The 25,618-nt window shown below is 35.9% G+C and overlaps 1 protein-coding gene across 1 annotated transcript in view; it reads left to right on the top strand.

Moving 5' to 3' along the window:
- The first annotated feature begins 1,019 nt into the window (after positions 1-1,019).
- The window catches only part of LOC133336378 (sensory neuron membrane protein 2), a 49,975-nt gene continuing 25,376 nt past the window's right edge, over positions 1,020-25,618 (top strand). Inside the window, exons 1-5 of the mRNA XM_061544674.1 lie at positions 1,020-1,174; positions 1,243-1,390; positions 1,640-1,777; positions 8,942-9,202; positions 9,258-9,687. Coding sequence (XP_061400658.1) covers positions 1,116-1,174; positions 1,243-1,390; positions 1,640-1,777; positions 8,942-9,202; positions 9,258-9,687 — 1,036 coding nt within the window. The 5' untranslated portion in view covers positions 1,020-1,115. The remainder of the gene's footprint in view (positions 1,175-1,242; positions 1,391-1,639; positions 1,778-8,941; positions 9,203-9,257; positions 9,688-25,618) is intronic.

Here is a 25,618-nt window from a genome sequence, read left to right on the forward strand (position 1 = left end):
ATACATCTTTCGATTTGCACGAAATTTGGCACAGCGTACTGAATTAGGTCTAGAAAGATGTGTGTTAAGTTAGATATAGCTCCCATATATATTTTCGTCCGATTTAATGCAAATGGTGTGCCAATGTCCCCATATATCTTTCGATTTGCACGAAATTTTGCATAGCATAATAAATTAGGTCGAGAATGATGTGTGTTAAGTTTCCTGAAAATCGGTCAAGATTTAGATATACCTCCCATATATATTTTTGTCCGATTTAATGTAAATGGTCCACCAAATACCCTATATATCTTTCGATTTGCACGAAATTTGGCACAGCCTAATGAATTAGGTCTAGTATGATGTATGTTATGTTTTCTGAAAATCGGTCCAGATTTAGATATACCTCCAATATATATTTTCGTCCGATTTAATGTAAATGGTCCACCAATACCCTATATGTCTTTCGATTTGTACGAAATTTGGTATAGTATATTGAATAGGGTCTAGAATGATGTGTGTTAAGTTTCCTGAAAATCGGTCCAGATTAAGATATAGCTCCCATATATAATTTCGTCCGATTTCATGTGAATGATGTACCAAAGTCCCTATATATCTTTCGATTTGCACGAAATTTGGTATAGCGTAATAAATTAGGTCTAGAATGAAGTGTGTTAGGTGTCGTGAAAATCGGTTCAGATTTAGATATAGCTCCTATATATTTTTTTCTTCCGAGTGTATGTAAATTGTGCACTAAAGACCCAAAGTTATAGGTTGCAGAATGACATGTTTATGGATCCATTTTCGTGTTTATGGTCCTTCAACGTCTGTTAGGATTCATCTGTTCAATATACCCAATGTGTTGAGAGTATCATATAGTCGGCCCCGTCCGACTTTACTACGTTCCTTACTGGTTGGACTATAGTGTAATGATTCATTTATGTTTTTTTTTTTCATTCTATATTGTTTTTAAATACTTATTTTATTTACTATTACACAGAGACTAATGAATTATATTATTATTTCCTCTTTTGCAGAGTGTAATCATTACGGACGGTTCGGAACAATATAAACGTTTTATACAATTGCCACAGCCATTGACATTTAAAGTTTACATTTTTAATGTCACCAATCCGATGAGGGTACAGCAAGGCGCCATACCAATTGTTAAAGAAGTTGGACCCTATGTTTACAAGTGAGTACTCATTTGCCTATTTAAAAAAAAAATTGATATTACTAATATTACTATTTGTTTACATGAAGACAATATCGTCGGAAGCGTGTTAAACACTTCTCGAGAGATGGTTCCAAGATAACATTTACCCAAGATCAATTATACGTGTTCGATGAAGAAGCTTCAGCCCCCTACAAGGAAAGTGATCATATCGTGGCCCTGAATATGCACATGAATGTAAGTGGAAAGTGTAGTATAAAAATATTTAAATTGAAAGATAATAGGGAGAGGGAGAGAGAGAGAGAGAAGATTGTGTCTAATAGGAATAGTACTGTATTCTGTTCGTTATGATCTTAGATTAATATTAAAACAAAATATTATTCTCTCTATAACTCTCTCTCTCTTTCTCCCTTTATATCCCATCAATAGGCCATCATCAAATAATCTATTTCAAATATTTTTACTTAATTTGTTAAATTTTTCTAGGCATTTTTACAAGTATTCGAAAGAGAAATCACAGACATTTTACAGGGTTTTGCAAATCGTTTAAATCATCGTCTAAATCGAACGCCCGGTGTTCGTGTTTTAAAACGTTTAATGGATCGCATTCGTGGGAAACGTAAAGTAATTTGTTATATTTACAATTGAACAATATTCCATATTCTATTGCTATATATTTTTTGTTCTAATTTTATTTTGTTTGTAACAACAAATTTATTTTCTAGTTTCTTCTGGTCATTTCGTTTTTCTTTCTTTCATGTATTAAAATTTATTTTACGCTTTACTAACATCGTTTTCATTCTATTATTAACCTATTTTCTTGGAGATATAACTAAACAGGTTTAATTATACTATGTGAAATGGGCGAGGTTCAATACTGTAAAGTAATATTGACAACCATTTTAGTTTGACAGTTATATTGTCAAAAAATCATAACAGTGGTGACAGTTACTTAAGGAGTGGACTTTTTGTAGAGGTTATTGGTTAATATGGTTGAGGGTTTCAATAATTATACGTCCATAACTATACCCTATACAACTATGTTGTCAGGGTATTATAGCTTTGTGCAGCCCCAAAAGTTTGTAACGCCGCGAAATATTGGTCCTAGACCCACCTTTAAGTATACCGATCGTCATATCTCGACTAGCTGAGTCGATCTAGACATGTGTGTCCCTTCGTCCGTCTGTCCATTATAATTTGTAAACACGATACAGGCCACAGTTATGTAGCAATCTTCACGAAATTTTGCATGTAGGATGGGTTCTGGCCAATGAAGACCCCTATTGTTTTTGGGAAAGATCGGTTAATATTTAGGGGATGAAATGGACCAATAACTTTATTTTTGTATGATTTTCTGGTCGCTCCAGATGCCGCAATAATGGCCCAAACATCGTGAAATTTTACATGAAGAAGGGGATCGGACCAAAGAATAAGCATGCCGGTTTTGATAAAGATCGGTCAATATTTAGCGGGTCAAATGTACCCTGACTTTTGTGTGAAAAATTACAAAATTTGTATTCTATAGTGTATATATTTACCCCTGAAGGACATAGACCCGAGAAGTTGATATTATATCCAAGAGGAGTGGTTGACCTTTAAACTAATACCAATTATATTGTTGTATGTGCTCGGATGTGGGAGTTACACCTAAATATTTACAGGTATCTCCGTATTCGTTTAGTAACCCATTTCCACACTAGAGGGCGGAAATATAGCGCTGATCGCTTTGAAAATTCCCATGAAGTTGCAGTTATGGTCAAGGACAGCGCCTATAATTTTCGGTGATGATCAAATAATAATTTTGGGATGAAGTGGACCGTAAACTTAAATTTTTTTGGTATTTTTCGAAAATCACTACACAACCCACGGTGAAGGCAATCTGGACAAGTAATTAGAAGGGTTGTACTGAATATTAGAAATATTCGGAAAATATGTCAGTGTATGGAAGAGATGCTGTTGACCTCAAATCGGGAAAGAGTGTGCAAATATCACGAAATATTGCCCAGGCTCGGAATAAACATCGGCAGAAAATTTGAGTTCCGTGGTAGTTGTGTAGGGTATCGTATGGTCGGCCCCGTCCGACTATACTGCTCCGCTCACTGGTTATATATTGTGCCGTGCAAACATATATTCCCGTTAATTGTGTGGCTTAAATACTTATTCTAAAATAGATTTAGAGATTTCATATATATATATATATATATATATATAAATATATTTAGAGATTTCATTTTCATCTTCTATATACGAGGAAGTCTTATCTTTAAGTTACTGAAAAGTCATTGAACTTATTTTCAGACTTCAAACAAAAACTGACAAACTTCCCGGGTCATATACGTGCATTCGGTCTATTTATTTCAATTATAATCCCATTAATAATTACATATGTATGTATGCATAATCGACTTTATGGTATTCGCTAAGAAAGTGCCAATTAATATAACATGTCAATATGTTTGTTATTTTTAATTAAAACATTTCGGAAATATTTAAAGTCATTGTTCGCTTCATTGAACAGTTTTTTCAAATTTTGCAAAAACGCTTCAATGATGCGTATTTTTCGTACAAATGCAAATTTGACGATTATATAAACTGCTATTATGAGAAATTAATAAACGGTTAAAGTTATATTACGTAAATTGATATTTAGAAAGCATAGTATTAATAGTAATTTCTTCTTGCATAATTTATGGACAATTTTATACAATAGAATGGCCTAATCTTAAGTGAATATCAGCATTAAAATGATCTGGAATCGAAAAATTATTTTTTGATTGGTGAGGCCGATTTCCACATTAATGGATACGTCAATAAACAAAATTATCCCATCTGACAGTTATTCAAACTGTCTAAAATTGATTTGGTCCGAAGACACTTGTGGTCTAAAATGTTATTAGGGCTCAGGCAAAGGGTATAAAAATGACATCGAAATATTGGAAGTTAGCTTAAAGAAATGTATAGACCTTAGGGAATTGTGTTGAATAAACTTTTTATACCCTTCACCAGACAAAACCCTTCCTTACCCTTCTTTCAGAAGAAACCAAAGGAAAACGTAACTACAAACACTAAGACTGAGCTAGTACCTTGAACATACCAAAGCTGACACGTGACGTTTGAAAAATATAAAACAAGTGAAAAATGCGTTAAGATAGGTCGGGGCAAACTTTTTAGACTTAACCATCCCCCTCCTAGTGATACTAGGGGGGATACTCACGCCCCCCCCCCTAGTTATTCTTATAGTAACATATACATAACCAGTAAGGAAAGTAGTAAAGTCGGACAGGGCCGACTATATGATACCCTTCACCACTATGGGTATATTAAACAGGACTATTAACATGACATAGCCGTTGGGCTATGTATGTACTTCTATATATATATATATATATATATGGAAGCTATATCAAAATATGAACCGATTTCAACGAAACTTGTCACAAGATAGGTTATACTAATTTTAGTACGTTTTGTTCCTATCAGTTCCAATTACTTAAAATCAATCGATAATATATAAGGGAGCTATATCTCAATTCAGTTATGCCAAATTTCATGCAAATCGAAAGGGACACCATTTACCTTAAATCGGACGAAAATATATGGAAGCTATATCTAAATCTAGACCGATTTTCACGAAACTTGGCAGAAAACACACTAGGCTCAATTCAGTACGCTGTGCCAAATTTCATGCAAATCGAAAGATATATAGGGACTTTGATGCACCATTTGCACAAAATCGGACGAAACTATATAGGGGTGCTATATTTAAATCTGAACCGATTTTCACGAAACTTGCCAGACATCATATTAGCCTCAATTCATTATGTTATGCCAAATTTCGTACAAATCGAAACATTTATCGGGACTTTGGTGCACCATTTACATTAAATCGGACCAAACTATATATTGGAGCTATATCCAAATCTCGGACGATTTTCACGAAACTAGGCAGTACGTTATGCCAAATTTCATGCAAATCGAAAGATATATAGGGACTTTGGTACACCATTTACCTTAAATCGGACGAAAATATATATGGGAGCTATATCTAAATCTAAACCGATTTTTCCCAATTTCAATAGGGTTCTTCCTTGGGCCAAATAAGGGACCTATGCCAAATTTCATCCAATTCGGATCATAAATGCGACCTGTACTTTGTTTACAATATAACATGGACAGACATACAGACGGACGGACATGCATAAATCGACTTAGAAAGTGATATTATGCATATTCTCAAAAGGAACCATGTGTCTATCTCGTTTCCTTTTGCCTGGTACAAACATATGCACAAAGACATAATACCCTGTACCACAATGTGGTGAAGGGTATAAAAAGTGAACCTATACCGACTGCGCTCTTTAGAGGGCGCAGTTATATGAGGCCATCACCAACGTACATAGGTATTATTTCGGGGGTGGGGTGGAAGCTGCTGGGTCAATATGAAAATTGTCATATACGCACAATAGATATCAGTATATGGGGGCTAGGCCTAAATGCGGCCGATATAGTTCATTCTCGAACTTTAAGTTCTAGTCTTCTTCGTTTTCGATGATTACAACATTACCTTTACCACTTTGAGTGTATTCAAGATATGCATCCTAACAGACGTCGAATTTTTGAAGGACCATAGACACGAAAGTTTTGTTCATTCCATTGACATTGTCAATTTTTTGGCAATCGGCCTAAATCTAACTCTCTGGGCCACCATCCACTAAAAATCGGACGAAAATATACATGGGAGCTATCCCTAAATCAGAACCGATTTCATTGAAACTTGGCACACGTTAGGCTATACTAACTTCAGTACATTGTGTAAAACTTTGCGCAAATCGACTAAAGAACCCTAAAATACCGAAAATTTGGGGAGACAGTTATTTGGGGGATAACAGGAAATATGGACATATATTTATAATAATATAATCAAGAACCCCAAAATACCGAAAATTGGGGGTACCATTATGCTAGCTATGCCTAAATGAAAAAAATTGACGATTTATCTCAATTCGTTTAGAGGGTAAAGTGATTAAAACAGACAGATGGACAGACGAGCATGCTTAGATCGTGACATAATTTTACCTAATATAATTTTTTGTGAGATTAGGCGCTCAAACAGAATCTAAAATGTAGCCTTTAGTAGAGAGATCGGGTATATATTGAGAATGCAAAATACCAAATAAGAAATAACCATATATCCAATATTGTAGGTTGTCGTTATATAAGGCCTACACGAATGTTGGGGGTACCATTATAGGGGGATATACCAAAACCTGGACTGATATACCCCATTTGAAATAGCAAACAGCCTAGAACAGCAATGTCTGTGCAAAATTTCAGTTCTCTCTTAATTATTGCGATACCTATCGTGATTTCTACATGCGGCATAGGATTTTTTTCTGGTCAACAATATATATATTTGATGGGGTCTTCGATGGTAATTTCCAGATGATGCAATCGGAATGATAAGTTTAGTATACACTGTATCCTTAATGGCGTAAAGGATGGTGTTGTGATGCCAAAATTATTTTATTCGAAATTGAGCTATATTAGTCCTCAATTAGGCATAGCACCTCATATAATGATAACTACAAATATTCGGTAATTCCTACACGATGTAATCAATATTGTGCGCATCATATTGAACCAGCAGCTTCCACTTCTAAAATAAAACCTGTGTTTTGGGGTGGAACATCTATGCGTCGTCAATATCGGTCCAATATTTGGGTTTTTATGAAAACTCTCCATTAAAAATTGCTGAAAATAATATTTGGTTCTTATAAAATACCATTATAGAGTACCATTTTTTAGAAATCGGGCGAAAATATATATGGAAGATATAGCAGGGTATAGTTTTTTGGGATATCATTCGTGTTTTGCCATATTCAAAATGTCATGCGTAATTCCAGTTTAACATTTTTTATAAATTAAAGATTTGTTAGTGGGGAAAATATGACATTGCTGACCATGTTGTAATTCAGGGAAGACAATACATCACGTCCTTTGTTTTTATACCTTCACCACACTGTGGTACAGGGTATTATGTCTATGTGCATATGTTTGTAACAGGCAAAAGGAAACGAGATAGACACATGGTTCCTTTGGAGAATATCCATAGAATCACTTTTTAAGTCGATTTATGCATGTCCGTTCGTCCGTCTGTCTGTCTGTCTGTCCATGTTAAATTGTAAACAAAGTACAGGTCACATTTATTATCCGAATTGGATGAAATTTGGCGTACGTCACTTATTTGGCCCAAGGACGAACCCTATTGAAATTGGGAAAAATCGGTTCAGATTTAGATATAGCTCCCATATATATTTTCGTCCGATTTAAGGTAAATGGTGCACCAAAGTACCTAAATATATTTCGATTTGCACGAAATTTGGCACAGCGTAGTGAATTAGGTATAGAATGATGTGTGTTAATTTCCTGAAAATCGGTTCAGATTTATATATAGCTCCCATATATATTTTCGTCCGATTTTATGTAAATGGTGCACCAAAGTCCCCAAATATATTTTGATGTGCACGAAATTTGGAACCGCGTAATGAATTAGGTCTAGAATGATGTGTGTTAAGTTTCCTGAAAATCGGTTTGGATTTAGATTTAGCTCCCATATATATATTTTCGTCCGATTTAAGGAAAATTGTGTACCAAAGTCCCCATATATCTTTCATTTTCAACGAAATTTGGTACAGAGTACTGAATAAAGCCTACAATGATGTGTGTTAAGTTTCGTGAAAATCGGTTCAGGTTTAGATATAGCTCCGATAAATATTTTCGTCAGATTTAATGTAAATGGTGTACCAAACTCCCTTAATTCAGCGTACAGAATTAGGTCTAGAATGATGTGTGTTAGGTTTTTTGAAAATGGGAGCTATATCTAATCTCCAATTTCAATTTCATTTTACTGGTCCTCTAAGAATGCGACGTCTGTCAAAATTCATCTGTTGAATATACCCAAAGTGGTGAAGGGTATCATATAGTCGGCCCCTTCCGACCTTATTTCTTTCCTTATTGGTTTATTGATGACCTTAGCTATTTTAATACATTATTTAAACAAAACTTTTTTATATCTAAATGTTACTTGTTTGAAGAATTTACGCTGATTTGCGGGATTACTCCTGAATATTTTGAATATGGGAAAATCTGAACCAAACCCGAGGTTCTATGTCTATCATATATAGTTTTTCATATGAAAAACTACACTGGCTGTAATAATGAAAAAGGTACATTTTACATTTTTTTGAAAAAATACTTTTGTAGGCCAGGATCTCCGAGATATTACAAATTTAATTAAAGACTTAATTAATTAACCCTCCATCGTATGACGGGAGATATAAAAGTTAACCCCAGATAATTATCGACTACACCTGTTTTTAATCATTTTTCTAATTTATTTAACGTCAAAAACTAATGTCTATAATTTTTGTTATATAAATATTCCTTTATATATCTAGAACCCTTTAATTGGGTACAAAATATCATCAGCAATATGGTTGATAGTGTTAAAGTAAGTTGGCTTTTGGGTAGATGCGATAAGTTCTCTCGTTGGCATGGCTTAAACAAAATCGGTGAATTGGTTAAAAATTGATATTGGAAATTGCATGCTATAAAATTAAAAAAAAAATGAAAAAAAAACATTATCTTAGAATTAAAACAAATGCTTATGAATGCTTGTAAAATAAAAAGCTTTTTAATAGAAAATAAGAAAATACAACAACAGCAACAATTATTAATAAATTCAAAACCTGTCATTATTTTCATTCCCAATCTGTTTTTTGACATTAGTCGGTTTTACAAATCGGTGAAAATGATCCAGGTTTGGCAATATTGTTGGTCCATCTGAATGCCAATATAAAGGCAATATTTAATGATCCGAAATCAATGTTTGTTCGCACCACAGTCAAGGAGTATCTCTTCGATGGTGTACGTTTCTGTATAAATCCCCAAGGTTTAGCCAAGGCCATATGCAATCAAATTAAAGATGGCGGCTCGAAGACAATACGAGAACTCAAGGATGGTAGTTTGGCGTTTTCATTCTTCAATCATGTAAGTCAAATGATTTATTTGGAAAAAACCTTAATAATATTAATATTTTTTTCAGAAAAATGGAACTGGTCGTGAGGTATATGAGGTCCACACCGGCAAAGATGATCCCATGAGAGTTTTGGAAATACAAAAACTCGACGACAATCATCATTTACAAGTTTGGCTCAATGCCACCGAAAGTGAAACATCGACATGCAATCAAATCAACGGAACCGATGCCTCATCATATCCGCCGTTCCGTCAGCGTGGTGATTCCATGTATATTTTCAGTTCGGATATTTGTCGTTCCGTGCAACTTTTCTATCAGAAGGAGATCCAGTATAAAGGCATTCCCGGTTATCGTTATTCAATCGGAGAGAATTTCGTCAATGACATCGGCCCGGAACATGACAACGAATGTTTTTGTGTCGACAAACTGACAAATGTCATAAAACGTAAAAATGGTTGCCTCTATGCTGGTGCTATGGATTTGACCAATTGTTTGGGTAAGTAAATTGGAAATAAATTAGAATATAATTGTATTGCTTTAAATATTTTATAGGCACAGCCTTATGTCTAAAGATGTGTATATAAAATAGGGTTATGACTTTTTTTCTTAAAATTGATTTTCTGTAGTAGGAACCAGTGAGCGGAGCAGTATAGTCGGACGGGGCCGACCATATGATACCTTACACAACTTCCACGAAAAACAAACTTTCTGTGGATCTATATTCTGAGCTTGGGCAATATATCGCGATATTTGAACCATCTGAACCAACTAGAGGCCGACAATTATTACTAATGTTCAGTACAGCTCTTCTAATTACTTGTCCAGATTCCCTTCCCTTGTGTTGTGATATTCTTATTCTCATTGGAGGCTATAGATCAACTCGAAAAAAACACAAAAAAATTATGTTTTCGGTCCACTTCATCACAATATAATTATCTGATCGTCAACGATAATTGTAGGTGTTATCCTTGACCATAACTGGAACTTCATGGAACATTTTAAAGCGATCAGCGCTATATTTCCGCTCTCTAGTGTGGTAAAGGGTTACTAAATAATATCTGAATACTGAATAATCTGTAAATGTTTAAGTGTAACTCCCACATCTGAGTACATACGACCATATAATTGGTATCAATTTAAAGGCCAACCACTGCCCTTGGATATACCAACAACTTTTCGGGTCTATGTCCTTCAGGGGTAAATCTATACGCTATAGAATACAAATTTTGTAATTTTTCACACAAAAGTCAGGGTCCATTTGAACCGCTAAATATTGACCGATCCTTATCAAAACAGACATGCTTATTCTTTGGCCCGATCCCCTTCTCTATGTAAAAATTCGCGATGTTTGGGTCATAATTGCGGTCTCTAAAGCGACCAGAAAACCGATAAAAATTAAGTATTTGGTCCATTTCATCCCCTAGATATTAACCTATCTTTACCAAAAACAATAGGGGTCCATAACTGTGGCCTGTATCGTGTTTTCAAAATATAATGTACAGACGGACGGACGGACACACATGTCTAGATCGACTCAGCTAGTCGAGATATGACGATCGGTATGCTTAAAGGTGGGTCTAGGACCAATATTTCTTGGGGCTGCACAAAGCTATAATACCCTGACAACATAGTTGTGTAGGGTATAATGAATAAAACGAATCAAATATTTATACCCTTCACCACATTGTGGTACAGGGCATTATGTCTTTGTGCATATGTTTGTAACAGACAAAAGGAAACGAGATAGACACATGGTTCCTTTTGAGAATATGCATAGAATCACTTTCTAAGTCGATTTATGCAATTCCGTCCGTCATAGAATCACTTTCTAAGTCGATTTATGCAATTCCGTCCGTCTTAAATTGTAAACAAAGTACAGGTGGCATTTGTGATCCGAATTGGATGAAATTTAGCATACATCACTTATTTGGCCTAAGGACGAACCCTATTGAAATTGGGAAAAATCGGTTCAGATTTAGATATTGCTCCCATATATATATTCGTCCGATTTAAGGTAAATGGTGCCCCAAAGTCCCAATATATATCTTTCGATTGACACGAAAATTAGTATAGCGTACTGACTTAAATCTAGAATTATGTGTGTACAGTTTCATGAAAATCGGTTCAGATTTATATATAGCTCCCATATATTTTCGTCCGATTTAATGTAAATAGTGTGCCAAAGTTCTCGTATATCTTCCGATTTGGACGAAACATAGTTCGTATTTCGATTTTTCTTTTATCTACTCAATCATAGAAAAATGCTTCAAACTTTAACGTTTTGAACGAACGTTTAAGCTTAGAAGTCAAAGCCATACATCCACAATACGTCAGCAGTTATGACCTAATTGTAATCGCCATCGTCGTTGGCGATTTTCAACATTTCCTAAGCGATGTCCATCGTCGTTGTTTTAACTTAAAAGTTTGCCATTTTGGAACAATCTTCCCTGTCAAACATTTCATGTCCAAGACTTCCGTAAAATTTGTTTCACATTAACCGAAGAGTGGTTTGACGATTATCCAAAATAACTTTTGACACCTTCCCTTAGGTCCATGTTTATACCCTACACCCTAGACATGTGTGTCCGTCCGTCTGTCCATTATAATTTGTAAACACGATACAGGCCACAGTTATGGACCAATCTTCACGAAATTTTGCATGTAGGCCAATGAAGACCCCTATTGTTTTTGGTAAAGATCGGTTAATATTTAGGGGAAGAAATGGACCAAATACTAAACTAATACTAAATTTTTGTCGGTTTTTCTGGTCGCTCCAGAGTCCACAATTATGGTCTAACCATCACGAATTTTAGCATGGAGAAGGGAATCGGGCCAAAGAATAAGTATGCCTGTTTTGATAAAGATCGGTCAAATTGACCCTGACTTTTGTGTGAACAATTATAAAATTTGTATTCTATAGTGTATATATTTACCCCTGAAGAATATAGAACCAAGAAGTTGATAGTATATCCAAGAGGAGTGGTTGACCTTTAAATTGATACCAATTACATTGCCGTATACTCGGATGTGGGAGTTACACGTACATTTTTACAGGTGCTTACGTATTCACATATTATTTAATAAACCATTACCAGACTAAATTACGGAAATATAACGCTGATCGCTTTGAAATGTTCCATGAGGTTCCAGTTATGGTCAAGGACAACGCTTATAATTGATGATCTGATAATAATTTTGGGATAATGTGGACCGAAAACATATTTTATGTGTTTTTTTCGAGTCGATCTATAGGCCACAATTGAAAGCCGAACATCACAACACAATCCACGGTAAAGGGAATCTGGACAAGTGGGCTGTACGGAATATTAGTAATATTTGGTCGGTCAAGAGGATGCAAAAATAGCTAAATATTTTCCATGCTATTTCCAGAAAGTTAGATTTTTGTGCAAGTTGTGTAGGGTATCATATGGTCGGCCCGTCCGACTATACTGCTCCGCTTACTGGTTTATATAGCCTTAATTTTTGGTATTATTGGGTTTATAACCGAATGTTCTCATCAATGTTGCTATAATTTACCATTCCGATGATGTATAACAAGTAGAAAAGTGTCAGCCGGTATTTCCGACAGATACATAACCTATGATTTGTGGAGGTCTTGCGATGTTTTTATCAAAGAGGTTTCGGATTTATGGTTGATCAAATCGGTTATTCAAATCGCTTAAATTAAATGTACATGTTTATAGAATATTGACCCTTTGTGGGGGAGCAGGAGTGTTCCAATGAATATTATCTTCGAGCTCGAGACATAGAACATGCTACGGAATGGGCGTGTACCCTGTCTGACTGACAGACTGGCGGCTACAATGATTAAAGATCAAAATTGCAATTATGTGAGAATGACCGGCAATTAATAAACGGTGTTCGGTGGTGTTCTCTACGAATTGTTTGATTCCGCTTAATTAACATAATGTTAATTTATTGGACATGGAACCAACATGGAACTATTTATCAAAGTTATCAGAGAAAAAAAAAACATAAAACAAAATAGCAATGCAATATCTGTCAATGATCATTAAATAGAAAAATTAAACAAAAAAAAATACAATAACAATTCGATAGACTAAAATCTATTTTCGAAGTGCGTGTGTGCGTATTTGAATTCAATAAAAAGAAACTGGGATAATTAATAGAAAATATCGTTCATTAACATCTATTAAATGGGTTCGGAATTTGACAATTAAATCATTGTTATACAAATGACATGCCAATACAAGATATCCGATAAAAAAAATCAACTACCTCGGCACAACCACAACAATTACTCTTAGGTGTATTTTTTTCTCATTGCCTCACCTGCAGTTGAATCCGCACAAATTCTAATACTATTTTTTCGAATTTGTTTACTCTTCCCATTTTTCGTTGTTGTTATTTCTTTTGTTTTCTTTTATCATTAATAAACGCTCGCCTGTCTAGCGATTCCGACTAGTCAATCAATGACAAATGAGCGAATATGACGTTTTAAACTGTGAACAGTTAACAGGCAAGACAGACAGGTTGACAACCGCATTTGAAAAGGTATTATTATGAAAAATTAAACCAGAAATACATAAACTGTGTAGTTTTATTAATGATGGCTGGTAGCGAACACTATTTAACAGATTTGTACAGAAATTAGTAAAAAATTCGAAGTTTGAAAAAAAGAAGTATTGTGAAATTTTGAAGTATTATATTTTGAAGGATTCATGGATTCACTGTGGTAGTTATACTTTGGACAAGTTTTTCAACCAAATTGGATACAATTAAGTATTTTGAATTAGCATTTGGTGTAAAATCTCCTTACCAAAAAAACTCACAATGTCAACCCGTCATATATTAAGGTCTCAAGCAGCGGAGGGTACACAGAAAACACTTTTTCCATAATTTCATTCATATTTAATGTTTTTTCCATATTGTACGCTTTGAATACAAGTAAAAGTTATTATAACCATGAGAAAACCACTAGGTTCCCAAATAAATGTTTCCTCTGTCTCATTTTTGGACAAAGGCAAATGTATTTCTCCCAAAAAAAAAAAAAAACAGTAAGAAAAGTAGTAAAGTCGGAATGGGCCGACTATATATGATACCCTTCACCACTTGGGTATATTGTACATATGTATCCTTACAATTATATGTCAAAGTTCCTTCGAAGGAACATACTCATGCCTATGATAAATTTAATTTCATTCGGGCAGATTTAAAGTCGTCTGCGTACCATGGGACAAATTTATGGAAAACGATTTAAAGCAAAATTGATTCAACAAAACCCAATAACGTCATTCAAGTCTCACTTTCATACGTTGTGCAAAATTTCGTGTTAATCCGACAAACATTAGGAGTTTGGTGCACGATTTACCTTTGATCGGACGAAAATATATGGGAGCTATATCTAAATCTGAAGGGATCTTCACGAAACTTAGCACACATCATTCTAGACTCAATTCAGTACGTTATGCCAAATTTCATGCAAATCAAAGAATATATAGGGTCCTTGGTGCACCATTTACCTAAAATCGGGCGAAACTATATGTAGGAGCTATATCTAAATCTGAACTGATTTCCACGATACACACATCATTCTAGACACAATTCAGTACGCTGTGCCAAAATTCGTGCAAATTTAATGATCTTCAGGGACCATTTACATAAAATCGGACGAAACTATATATGGGAGCTATATCTAAATCAGAACCGATTTCCACGAAACTTAGCACACATCTTTCTAGACTTAATTCAATACGCTTTGCCTAAATTCGTGCAAATTGAATGATTTTCAGGGACTTTGGTGCACCATTTACCTAAAATTGGACGAAACTATATATGGGAGCTATATCTAAATCTGAACCGATTTCCACGAAGCACATATCATTCTAGACATAATTCAGAACGCTGTGCCAAAATTCGTGCAAATTGAATGATCTTCAGGGACCATTTACATAAAATCGGACGAAACTATATATGGGAGCTATATCTAAATCAGAACCGATTTCCACGAAACTTAGCACACATCTTTCTAGACATAATTCAATACGCTGTGCCTAAATTCGTGCAAATTGAATGATTTTCAGGGACTTTGGTGCACCATTTACCTAAAATTGGGCGAAACTATATATGGGAGCTATATCTAAATCTGAACCGATTTCCACGAAGCACATATTATTCTAGACATAATTCAGTACGCTGTGCCAAAATTCGTGCAAATTGAATGATTTTCAGGGACTTTGGTGCACCATTCGTGCAAATCTAATGATTTTCAGGGACTTTGGTGCAGCACTTACCTAAAATCGGGCGAAACTATATATGGGAGCTTTATCTAAATCTGAACCGATTTTCCCGAAATTTAGCACACATCATTGTCAACTTAATTTATTACGCTTTGCCAAAATTCGTGCAAATCTAATGATTTTCAGGGACTTTTGTGCACCATTTACCTAAAATCGGGCGAAACTATATATGGGAGCTATATCTAAATCTGAACCGATTGTCTTCAATTTCAATAGAGTTCGTCCTTGGGCCAAACCAATGGGCTGTACCAAATTTCATCCAATTTGGATCATAAATGCGACCTGTACTTTGCTCACAAAAATACATGGACGGACGGACTGACGGACATGCATAAATCGACTCAGAATGTGATTCTATGCATATTCTCAAAAGGAACCATGTGTCTATCTCGATTCCTTTTGCCTGTTACAAACATATGAACAAAGACATAATAACCTGTACCACCGTGTGGTGAAGGGCATAAAAACTTCACAGCCGCCATGCATTGTTCGACTGTGTTTTGTTTTGGTATCGTTCTTCTCATCTCCCTTTACCTTGTGATTGTTGTTGTTTTTGCAACCGTTTATTTGACTACTGTTTATGTTGCTAACAACCACTCACTCAATTTTGACAGGCTTTGCATTCTCTCTGCATCGGTGTTACAAAATTCGCATATGTGTTTTCCAAATTATTTCGATATATTTTTTCTGTGTATAAAAAACACTTCGGCCGGGCCCAAATAGTTTACTTGTCTTTACACATGTAAGCTGTATATGTTTGGTCATATACCACATTTTGGGTCCTGTTTTGGTGGACACTTCAATTTTTTATTATCCTAAAAAATTAATCAAAGAAACTGTGTTATGTTTTGTGTAATATTGGAAATATTGACTGTGGCGTTTGATGAGTCTACTATGAGCATATTTTCAGCTGTGATACAACCAATTTAAGGAACTGATGAACACATTGAAGCAAATGATTTTGGAGGGGTTTCTGATGATATTAGCATAGTAAATGGTTCATTTAAAACAATTTTTACGAGGGACTAAGGCATGAAACGTGCGGCATGGAATAATGTTAAATAAAAAATTAAATATTGAGCAAAAATAACGTCAATCAGAGGCCATTGAACATCACCAAGATTACAACAAAAATGGCATAACTAGCGACCAATCATCCCAATGGAAACGTCCAGAAGAACCAAGATCGAAAAACAGGTCAAGTTCAGTCAAATGTGAAGATTTGGCTTCCTGTTTTCTTCGAATGCAATGACACGGTACATCATGATTAAGAATACTACCTTGAAGTTATGCGCCGTTTTGGGAAGCAATTCGTCAGAAACGCACAGAATTGTGGAAAATCCAATTATAGATTTTGCACCATAATAACGTACCAGCTCCCACCTCTATTCATGTGAGTGAGTTTTTGGCCAACAACAAGACCGCTAACACGCCATAACTATCGTATTCGAAAGATTTGACCCAGCTGACGTTTTCCTCATCCCAAAACTGAGACACCGTGGAAATATATTCTTGCTGCGTGGATTGAGAAGATGGAAAAAATCGATACTGGAGCTGTTGATGATATCAAAAAGCCATGTTTCGAAAGTTTCTCGAGGATTAGATCAATCGGACCACTACATAAATCGATATGCTACCACCTGAATTGCTATCTTTACCTTATGTTGACCAAAAATCAGAATATTTTGTAAATTAGTGTTACATACATAGTACGTATGGTATTTTCAGCTAGTGACAATATTTTATTTATTTACTTTATAATTATTAAACATGTTAATATAAAGGTTTTTTTCTAGGTTTTGGATATTAATTTCCAAATCCGATTGATTGCCAGTTTTATTGCCATAGCATCAAATGTAATGGTTCTACGTTCGAAATATGAGAAAGTATTTACATGTTACACTTTGATGGATGGACAATTCAATGTTGTTTTTATCTAAATTGACATTTTGACATTTGTGAGAGAGTATCATTTGACATGTTCTCCCACAATGTTCTAATGATAACATATGAAAACATCGAAAATTGTCTATGAGAGAAATAAGAAGCAGATTATAATAAAGATATTTACTGTGAGGGGGAAATAAATCTGGACAGATAACATACCGTTACATTCTAAAAAGTATATGTACATGACAAGTTGAATTTGATTCCACAGATTAGTGGATCCCACAGAATATGTTCCATAAATGAAAATACCAAAGAAATTCTGGAACTAGATTTTGTGTCATATTTCGGCAGTATTCCGAACTGATGGCAATTTCTATGTGACCGTAATCGAAAGAAAAAAACAGAACAACCAATTTACATTCTTTTAAATGCGCGTGTAAGAAATAGTTCATACATATTATATGTATGTGTAACATATTCTCATAATAACCACTAACCTGAAAAAGAAAGCCAAACTACATATCCAACACAAGAAAATATTAGTCATTAATTATTATTAAAGAACGTCGATCATTTGTTGTCCACTTTGGCATGTAGTCGCTGATTTTATAAGCGAGTCCACATAGTAGCTGCTACCGCTAGTGGTTGATCATCACCGGCATGTCGAATATAAATGATTAACAATATTTTTAATAATATCGAATGATAGATTCGTTTATAAGTAAAAACGTCATTATATACGACCTGGCCGAACTTTTTATACCCTTCACCATAAGGTGATAATAGGTAAATTATTGATGAGACGATTTAACACCCAATGAGAATTAACTTGGAGCCTATTCGGTTGAATAACGTTTCCAAAATACCCAATGGTATGGTAGGGTATAATTTTATGGGGGTTACCCCGAAACTTGAGTAAATATTGATAACACTGTGCAGCACTAAAATCTTGAACCATAGCTGGTAGAAGAGAAAACCTAGCAGGGGTTTGAATTATTAGTTAAAGTTTTTGTTTAAACTGGTTTTAAGTTTTAGACGGGTGGATTTTCACACTTCAGCAATATTTTACCCCTTAATAGGATCTATAACATTTAGCATTGAGATAAAATGCTAAACCAAATTAGAGCCAATTCGGTGGATAAACGTAACCAAAATTCTAAAAATACTGTACGAGGTAGCCTCCTCTAAACTTTAGTGACTTTTTTCTGCTTAAGAATACTTATTCGTTAGCTAAATTCTTTCTGGATCTTCGGATACTCATTCGAGGAATGAAAAACGGAATGAGAAATTTAAAATGCACTCTTCCTTCTGATGGAGGGTATTAAAATATGTACAGTGGAAATTAATAAAAAAAAAATAAATTTTTCGTCATCCCCTAAAAAGAAGAATTCTGATCTTCAACAAAAACAGACAGGCAGTATTCTAGTCTTCTTCAAAAATAGCTTTTGGTTTTAATAATGAAGGCCTTTGATTCTCCATAAAAATACATTCATACACTCTATAAGAAAGCACTAAAAAGAGACCTTCTATTAGAAGATTGAATAATCTACATAAAGAAACTCTTCTGCACTTCTATAAATAAACCTTCAAAATTTATATAAGACTTCGAGACTTCAATAACAATACCACCTGGCCTTCTATAAGAAGATCTTCTGAATATCTAACTCGGGAGCTTTTGGTCTTCTATGAGAATACCTTTCTGGTCATCTATAACAAGACCTTCTTGTTTTCTATAAAAAAGAAACCTTCTGGCCAAGGAAGAACTTCTGATCTTCTTCTTGTCTTTATTATATTTATTAGAAGACATTCTGGTCTTCTGTATTTTTTTTTTAGTTTACAATTAGAAGACCTTTTGTTCTTCCATAAGGAAATTACTTGTTTCCATATAAATGCGCCTATGGACCTATTTTATACCCTCAGCCTTAGGGCTATTGAGGGCATATACACTTTGATACGGCAAAAATGTACCTCATCGAAATATTGGTTTTAGACCCCATTTGGATCAAACCCGCTTCAGAAAATTTTGATCCGATTAATGTATGTGCGTCCGTCTGTCTGCTGTTTGGCCGGCTGGTGCGCACGATAACTATCGAATGGAGTTACTGTTTTCATCCAAACATTGCACATCGTGATATTTTTTTCCAAACTTATTTCAAGTTCGAAGATTGGGATCCACTCCACAAAATGGTAATAATTTTGCTGAACATTATTTTATGATATCATGCGAACGGACTATTCGGTTTGAAATGAACTTTGCAAAATCTATTATTTTTACCAAGCCTAGGTAAAGTCCGAAGATGGGATTCATTGGTTCACTCATTGTGGTACCTCCCCACAAAGGTTCAAAATTTTTAATATTTTTAAATCCAATATTTGGATTTAAAATCATAAATCCGATTTGGAAAAGGTCATACGAGAGGCAAAGGTGAACAGAAATGGCACTCTGTACACCAAACTTGCCTACGCCGATGATATCGATATAATGGGTCGAACATTGCGAGCGCAAACCGCCACCTTTGAACAAATTGATAAGGAGTCTTCCAAAGTGGGTCTGGCAGTAAACGTCGCAAGACGTCCAATAGACTTGGACCAACTGTGGAACTTGGCAACTACAGCTTCGAGGTAGTCAAAGATTTGATATACCTTGGTTCCGCCATAAACAACACTATTGACATCGGTTTTAAAATTCGGAGAAGGATAGTGTTGGCCAATTGATGCTACTATGGTCTAAGTAAGCAGTTTAGAAACAAGGCCACCTCCAGATGAGGCAGCCTTGGTGTGTTTGACAGAAAAATTCTCCGAAAGATCTATGAGCCGATCTGCGTTGACGGTAAATATCACCGTCGAATGAACATTGAGTTGTACCATCTATTCTCAGACCTGAGCATTGTCAAACGTATCGAGCTGTAGCGACTAAGTTGATTAGGTCATGTTATGAGAATGGATGACGATGACCCAGCACAAAAGGCATATAAAAGCGAGCCTACCGATGATTCACGCAGAAGGGGAAGGCCTCGAATTAGATGGAAAGATCAAGTGGATGATAACATTTCGAAACATGGTCTTTCAAATTGAAAGAGCTTTGCGCAAGAACGACGCGCTTGGAAATCTTTTTTAAGTACGGCTTGTGGAACAGATAAGTAAGTAATCTCCGATTTGAAAATGGTCAAATAATATCATGCGAGCAGATAATCCAACCAAACTTTACTCAACCTAATATATGATATTATATCGAACGTCGTAATGGGTTTACCTTACATAGATAAGAATAATAAGAAACCATTTGACCATTTTGGACTTCTATAAAAATATATTCCATTTTCTAACATCAGATACATTCTGGTGTTCTATATAAAATGACCTTATGTTCATTTATAAGAAGAATTTTGGATCGTCTTTATGAATCCCCTTTGGTCTTCTTTATTGAGATCCTAGACCCACCGATCGTCATATCTCGACTAGCTGAGTCGATCTAGACATGTGTGCCCGTCCGTCCGTCCGTCCGTCTGTCTGTCTGTCCATTATAATTTGTAAATACGATACAGGCCACAGTTATGGACCAATCTTCACGAAATTTTGCATGTAGGATGGGTTCTGCCCAATGAAGACCCCTATTGTTTTTGGTAAAGATCGGGATGAAATGGACCAAATATTTAATTTTTGTCGGTTTATTACCCAAACATCGCGAATTTTTGCATGGAGAAGGGGATCGGGCCAAAGAATAAGCATGCCTGTTTTGATAAAGATCGGTCAATAGTTAGCGGGTCAAATGGACCCTGACTTTTGTGTGAAAAATTACAAAATTTGTATTCTATAGCGTATATATTTACTCCTGAAGGACATAGACCCAAGAAGTTGATAGTGAATCCAAGAGGAGTGGTTCACCTTTAAATTGATACAAAATATATGATCGTATGTACTCGGATGTGGGAGTTACACGTAAATATCTTCAGAAGCTTACGTATTCATATATTATTTAGTAACATATTGCCACAATATGAGAATACAACAGCATTTACTTTACGAAAAATTAAATCAATAAAAAATGCAAAATATAAAAATCAAAATATTATCTTTACACAATTACAAATACAAACAAAAGCCACTAGCATCTAGTCACTACTACAAAACAAATAAACGGACGGACTGTAACATTTTAGCATTGACTAAAACCACAGCGTGTGCCATTAATCTTCGTTTGGAGACTGGATGCTGTTGACCATTCATGCCCGCACACTCACTCAATGGAATGTGGTGATAGTGTCATCTCGGCATCAATGCAAAAAACGAGGTTTGATAACGAAATCAAAATAAAAAATGCAATATTAGAGAGATAGAGATTGATTTCACGGCTGATCAATATTTTGTTATTACTCCGAGGGCCTCTTTCTCACTCTCTTAGATTGTAGAGATAGTAAAGAGTATCATGCCCTGTGTTAAGCTTATATTAGATGAAGAGATAATATTTTTGTTTGTTTAAAAGGGCGTTTGTTTTTTTTTTCAATTGATTAATTCAAATACAAACAACGACAACAACAAAAAAACACATTTCAAAACTATCCTTCACGTAACCAAACGTCAAAAACTAAACGAACAGGTATTATGGCACAGTGATGAGAAACAAAACTCATTTTCTTTTTTTTTTTTGCAAAGTATGGGTGTCTTAATATTTGTAATTTCATTTTTAAAGAGGAGGTCTTCTACCAGAAATGTTATAATGAGAAGACCTCTTATATGTGCAGTGTACATTAAGGAAATCGAAGTTCTAATATTTATTTTTATGCCCATTCCGAACACTGTGTCCACATTGCGTATTATTATTATGAGTTTGATTAGTGTCTGATGTGTTAACAACGTTAAGAGTGAATCTTCAACACTTCTGGTCGGATCTGGTCTGGCTTGACCAACAATGTTCGAACTGTTTGGCGATTAGCATGTGTGTATAAAACGGAAATGAAACGCAACCAAGAGAAAAAGTAAGACAACACAAAGCAAACCCAATCAGTTAATGAGCAGACGCGAAGCTAAACACATCTTCTAGACGGGTTAAAAAGCAAAGAATCTTAAAAAAAAATACGTAACGACGTGTTTTTCGACACAAGAATAAAACAGCACGCATAAATTAACATCTTTTGTTTTAACTCAAAAAAATTGTCGAATAAAAAAAATATTCATGAATAAAATAAATTCCGAGTGTTTAGTCATTTCGAAGTGATAACAATTATTAATTTGTTTATTATTCTCCTTCCGCTAAGGCTGAGATACTGAAAAAAAACACAGAAACAAAAACACAAACGCGAGCATCATAGCGAATTATGTTAATACACCACCACCGTACGAGACAATGTCCGTCACTGTCGTCGTCGTTGTTGTTGGCATTTTTGTGCGTTGTTAGCTTTGGCGGAGCCTCGGTATGGGCTAAAATCTACGATCGTTGTGAGTTGGCGCGTGAACTGCACCAAGTGCATCGCGTTCCGCTTGATCAAATCGCCACCTGGGTGTGTATTGCCCAACGTGAATCGCTATTCAATACGGCTGCCGTGGGTCGTTTGAATAGTGACGGTTCGGCCGATCATGGACTCTTTCAGATCAGTGATCTGTACTGGTGTAGCCATAGTCATTATTCGGAAAAAGCCTGTGGCCTCATGTGTAAAGATCTTCTGGACAATGATATTACCAATGATGTGCGATGCATGAAAACCATTTACGAGGAACACACCCGGCTAACGGGTGATGGTTTTAATGCCTGGACTACGTATCAAGCGTTTTGTCGTAATCAAGATTACAAACAGGTGGCTGCTTGTTTTGCCAATCAACCGAAGAAAAACTATCCACAACATGGCCCGAATTCTATACAGGACTCTGTACAAGTTTCCCAAAAATATCACTCCAATCCATTTCTTTCAAATATCTACGGACACAAGGCTTCCACAACAACACAGAACGTCCAGTACTCGAGTGGATCGAATTATCAAAATAATCCATTTCTATCAAAAACCTCTGCAACAACACAGAGCGTCCAGTACTCGAGTGGATCGAATTATCAAAATAATCCATTCCTTAATAAAGTCAAACCTCAGGGCGGTGGCTATACATATGAGAATTCCGCTACTAGCAAGTATTCTCACACACAAAAGTCGCCAACGCAGCCACCGAGACGCTACAATGAAATCCAACGCAACGTGAATAGCGTTCGCAGCAAACATCAGGGTAAAGTCTATACACGTTGCTCCCTTGCCCAAGAACTTTATTCTAAACATCGTTTTCCACTACAGGATATCGCTACTTGGGTGTGTATCGCCGAACAGCAATCTTCTCTTGACAGCGGAGCGGTGGGACGTAACAACGGTGATGGTAGTATCAATTATGGATTATTTCAGATCAGTGATCGCTATTGGTGTTCAGATGTGGCACCACAGGAAAAAGGTTGCAGGATGACGTGTCAAAACCTCATGGACGATGATCTGACGGATGATGCCGCCTGTATCAGGACCATATATGAGGAGCACATGCGACTTTCTGGTGATGGTTTTAACGCCTGGGTGGTTTATCCGACACGTTGTCAAAATCAAAATGTGGATCACATACGACAATGTTTCGATTCGAAGGTTTTGGAAGAGGCAAACACGTATGAAACTTCAGCTTGCAGCAGTTCGGAGTCTGTGAGCATTAAAAAAGGTAAAATCTACAATAAATGTGAGCTGGCCCAGGAATTGTATCACAAACACCAAATGCCAATGGATCAGATTCCGACATGGGTTTGTATTGCCCAACATGAATCGAGTTTTAATACAGCTGCCGTTGGGCGCCTCAATACTGACGGTTCTGCAGATCATGGTCTCTTCCAGATAAGTGACCTATATTGGTGTTCTCATGACCGGTATGGTGGAAAGGCATGCAACATTCCATGTGATCGTCTCCTGGATTCGGATATTACCGATGATGTAAGATGTATAAAAATTATTCACGAGGAGCATACAAGGATCTCTGGAGATGGTTTTAATGCCTGGACAGTCTACAAACCTCATTGCCGCAATCAGGGTTTGGATCAGGTGAAGAAATGTTTCTCTGAAAAAGAATTTGAAGAGAGCAAAAAGAAATCCGGAACATCTTCCAGTAGTAGCAGCAATGCTTTGACACCTCAGAGTTCGGGATCGGCTAAGAAAGGTAAAATCTACAAAAAATGTGAACTGGCTCAGGAATTGTATCACAAACATCGAATGCCTATGGATCAGATTCCAACATGGGTTTGTATAGCTCAACATGAATCGAGTTTTAATACAGCTGCTGTTGGGCGCCTCAATGCAGATGGTTCGGCAGATCATGGTATATTCCAGATAAGTGACCTATATTGGTGTTCTCATGACCGGTATGGTGGTAAGGCATGCAACATTCCATGTGATCGTCTCCTAGATTCGGATATTACCGATGATGTAAGATGTATAAAAATTATTCACGAGGAGCATACAAGGATCTCTGGAGATGGTTTTAATGCCTGGACAGTCTACAAACCTCATTGCCGCAATCAGGGTTTGGATCAGGTGAAGAAATGTTTCTCTGAAAAAGAATTCGAAGAGAGCAAAAAGAAATCCGGAACATCTTCCAGTAGTAGCAGCAATGCTTTGGTACCTCAGAGTTCGGGATCTGCAAAGAAAGGAAAAGTATACAACAAATGTGAACTTGCTCAGGAACTGTATCACAAACATCGAATGCCAATGGAACAGATTCCTACTTGGGTTTGTATAGCTCAACATGAATCGAGTTTTAATACTGCTGCCGTTGGGCGCCTCAATACGGACGGTTCGGCAGACCATGGTCTATTCCAAATAAGTGATCTCTATTGGTGTTCTCATGATCAATATGGTGGTAAGGCGTGCAATATTCCCTGTGACCGTCTGCTGGATTCTGATATTACCGATGATGTGAGATGTATAAAAATTATTCACGAGGAGCATACACGGATTTCAGGAGATGGTTTCAATGCCTGGACTGTGTACAAACCTCATTGCCGTAATCAAGGATTGGATAGGGTAAAATCATGTTTCTCCGAAAAGGAATTAAAAGAAAGTCAGTCCAAGATAGAAACACCATCCAGTAGTAGCAATGCCTTAATACCCACTAGTTCGAGTTCTACGAAAAAGGGTAAAATCTACAAAAAATGTGAACTAGCCCAGGAGTTATATCACAAACACAAAATGCCCATGGAACAGATACCTACATGGGTTTGTATAGCACAACATGAATCGAGTTTTAATA

This window comes from Musca vetustissima, unplaced genomic scaffold, assembly GCF_032173495.1.
Source record: "Musca vetustissima isolate MV318-11 ecotype Yass unplaced genomic scaffold, APGP_CSIRO_Mvet_v1 utg52584, whole genome shotgun sequence".
NCBI classification, from domain to species: Eukaryota; Metazoa; Arthropoda; class Insecta; order Diptera; family Muscidae; genus Musca; species Musca vetustissima.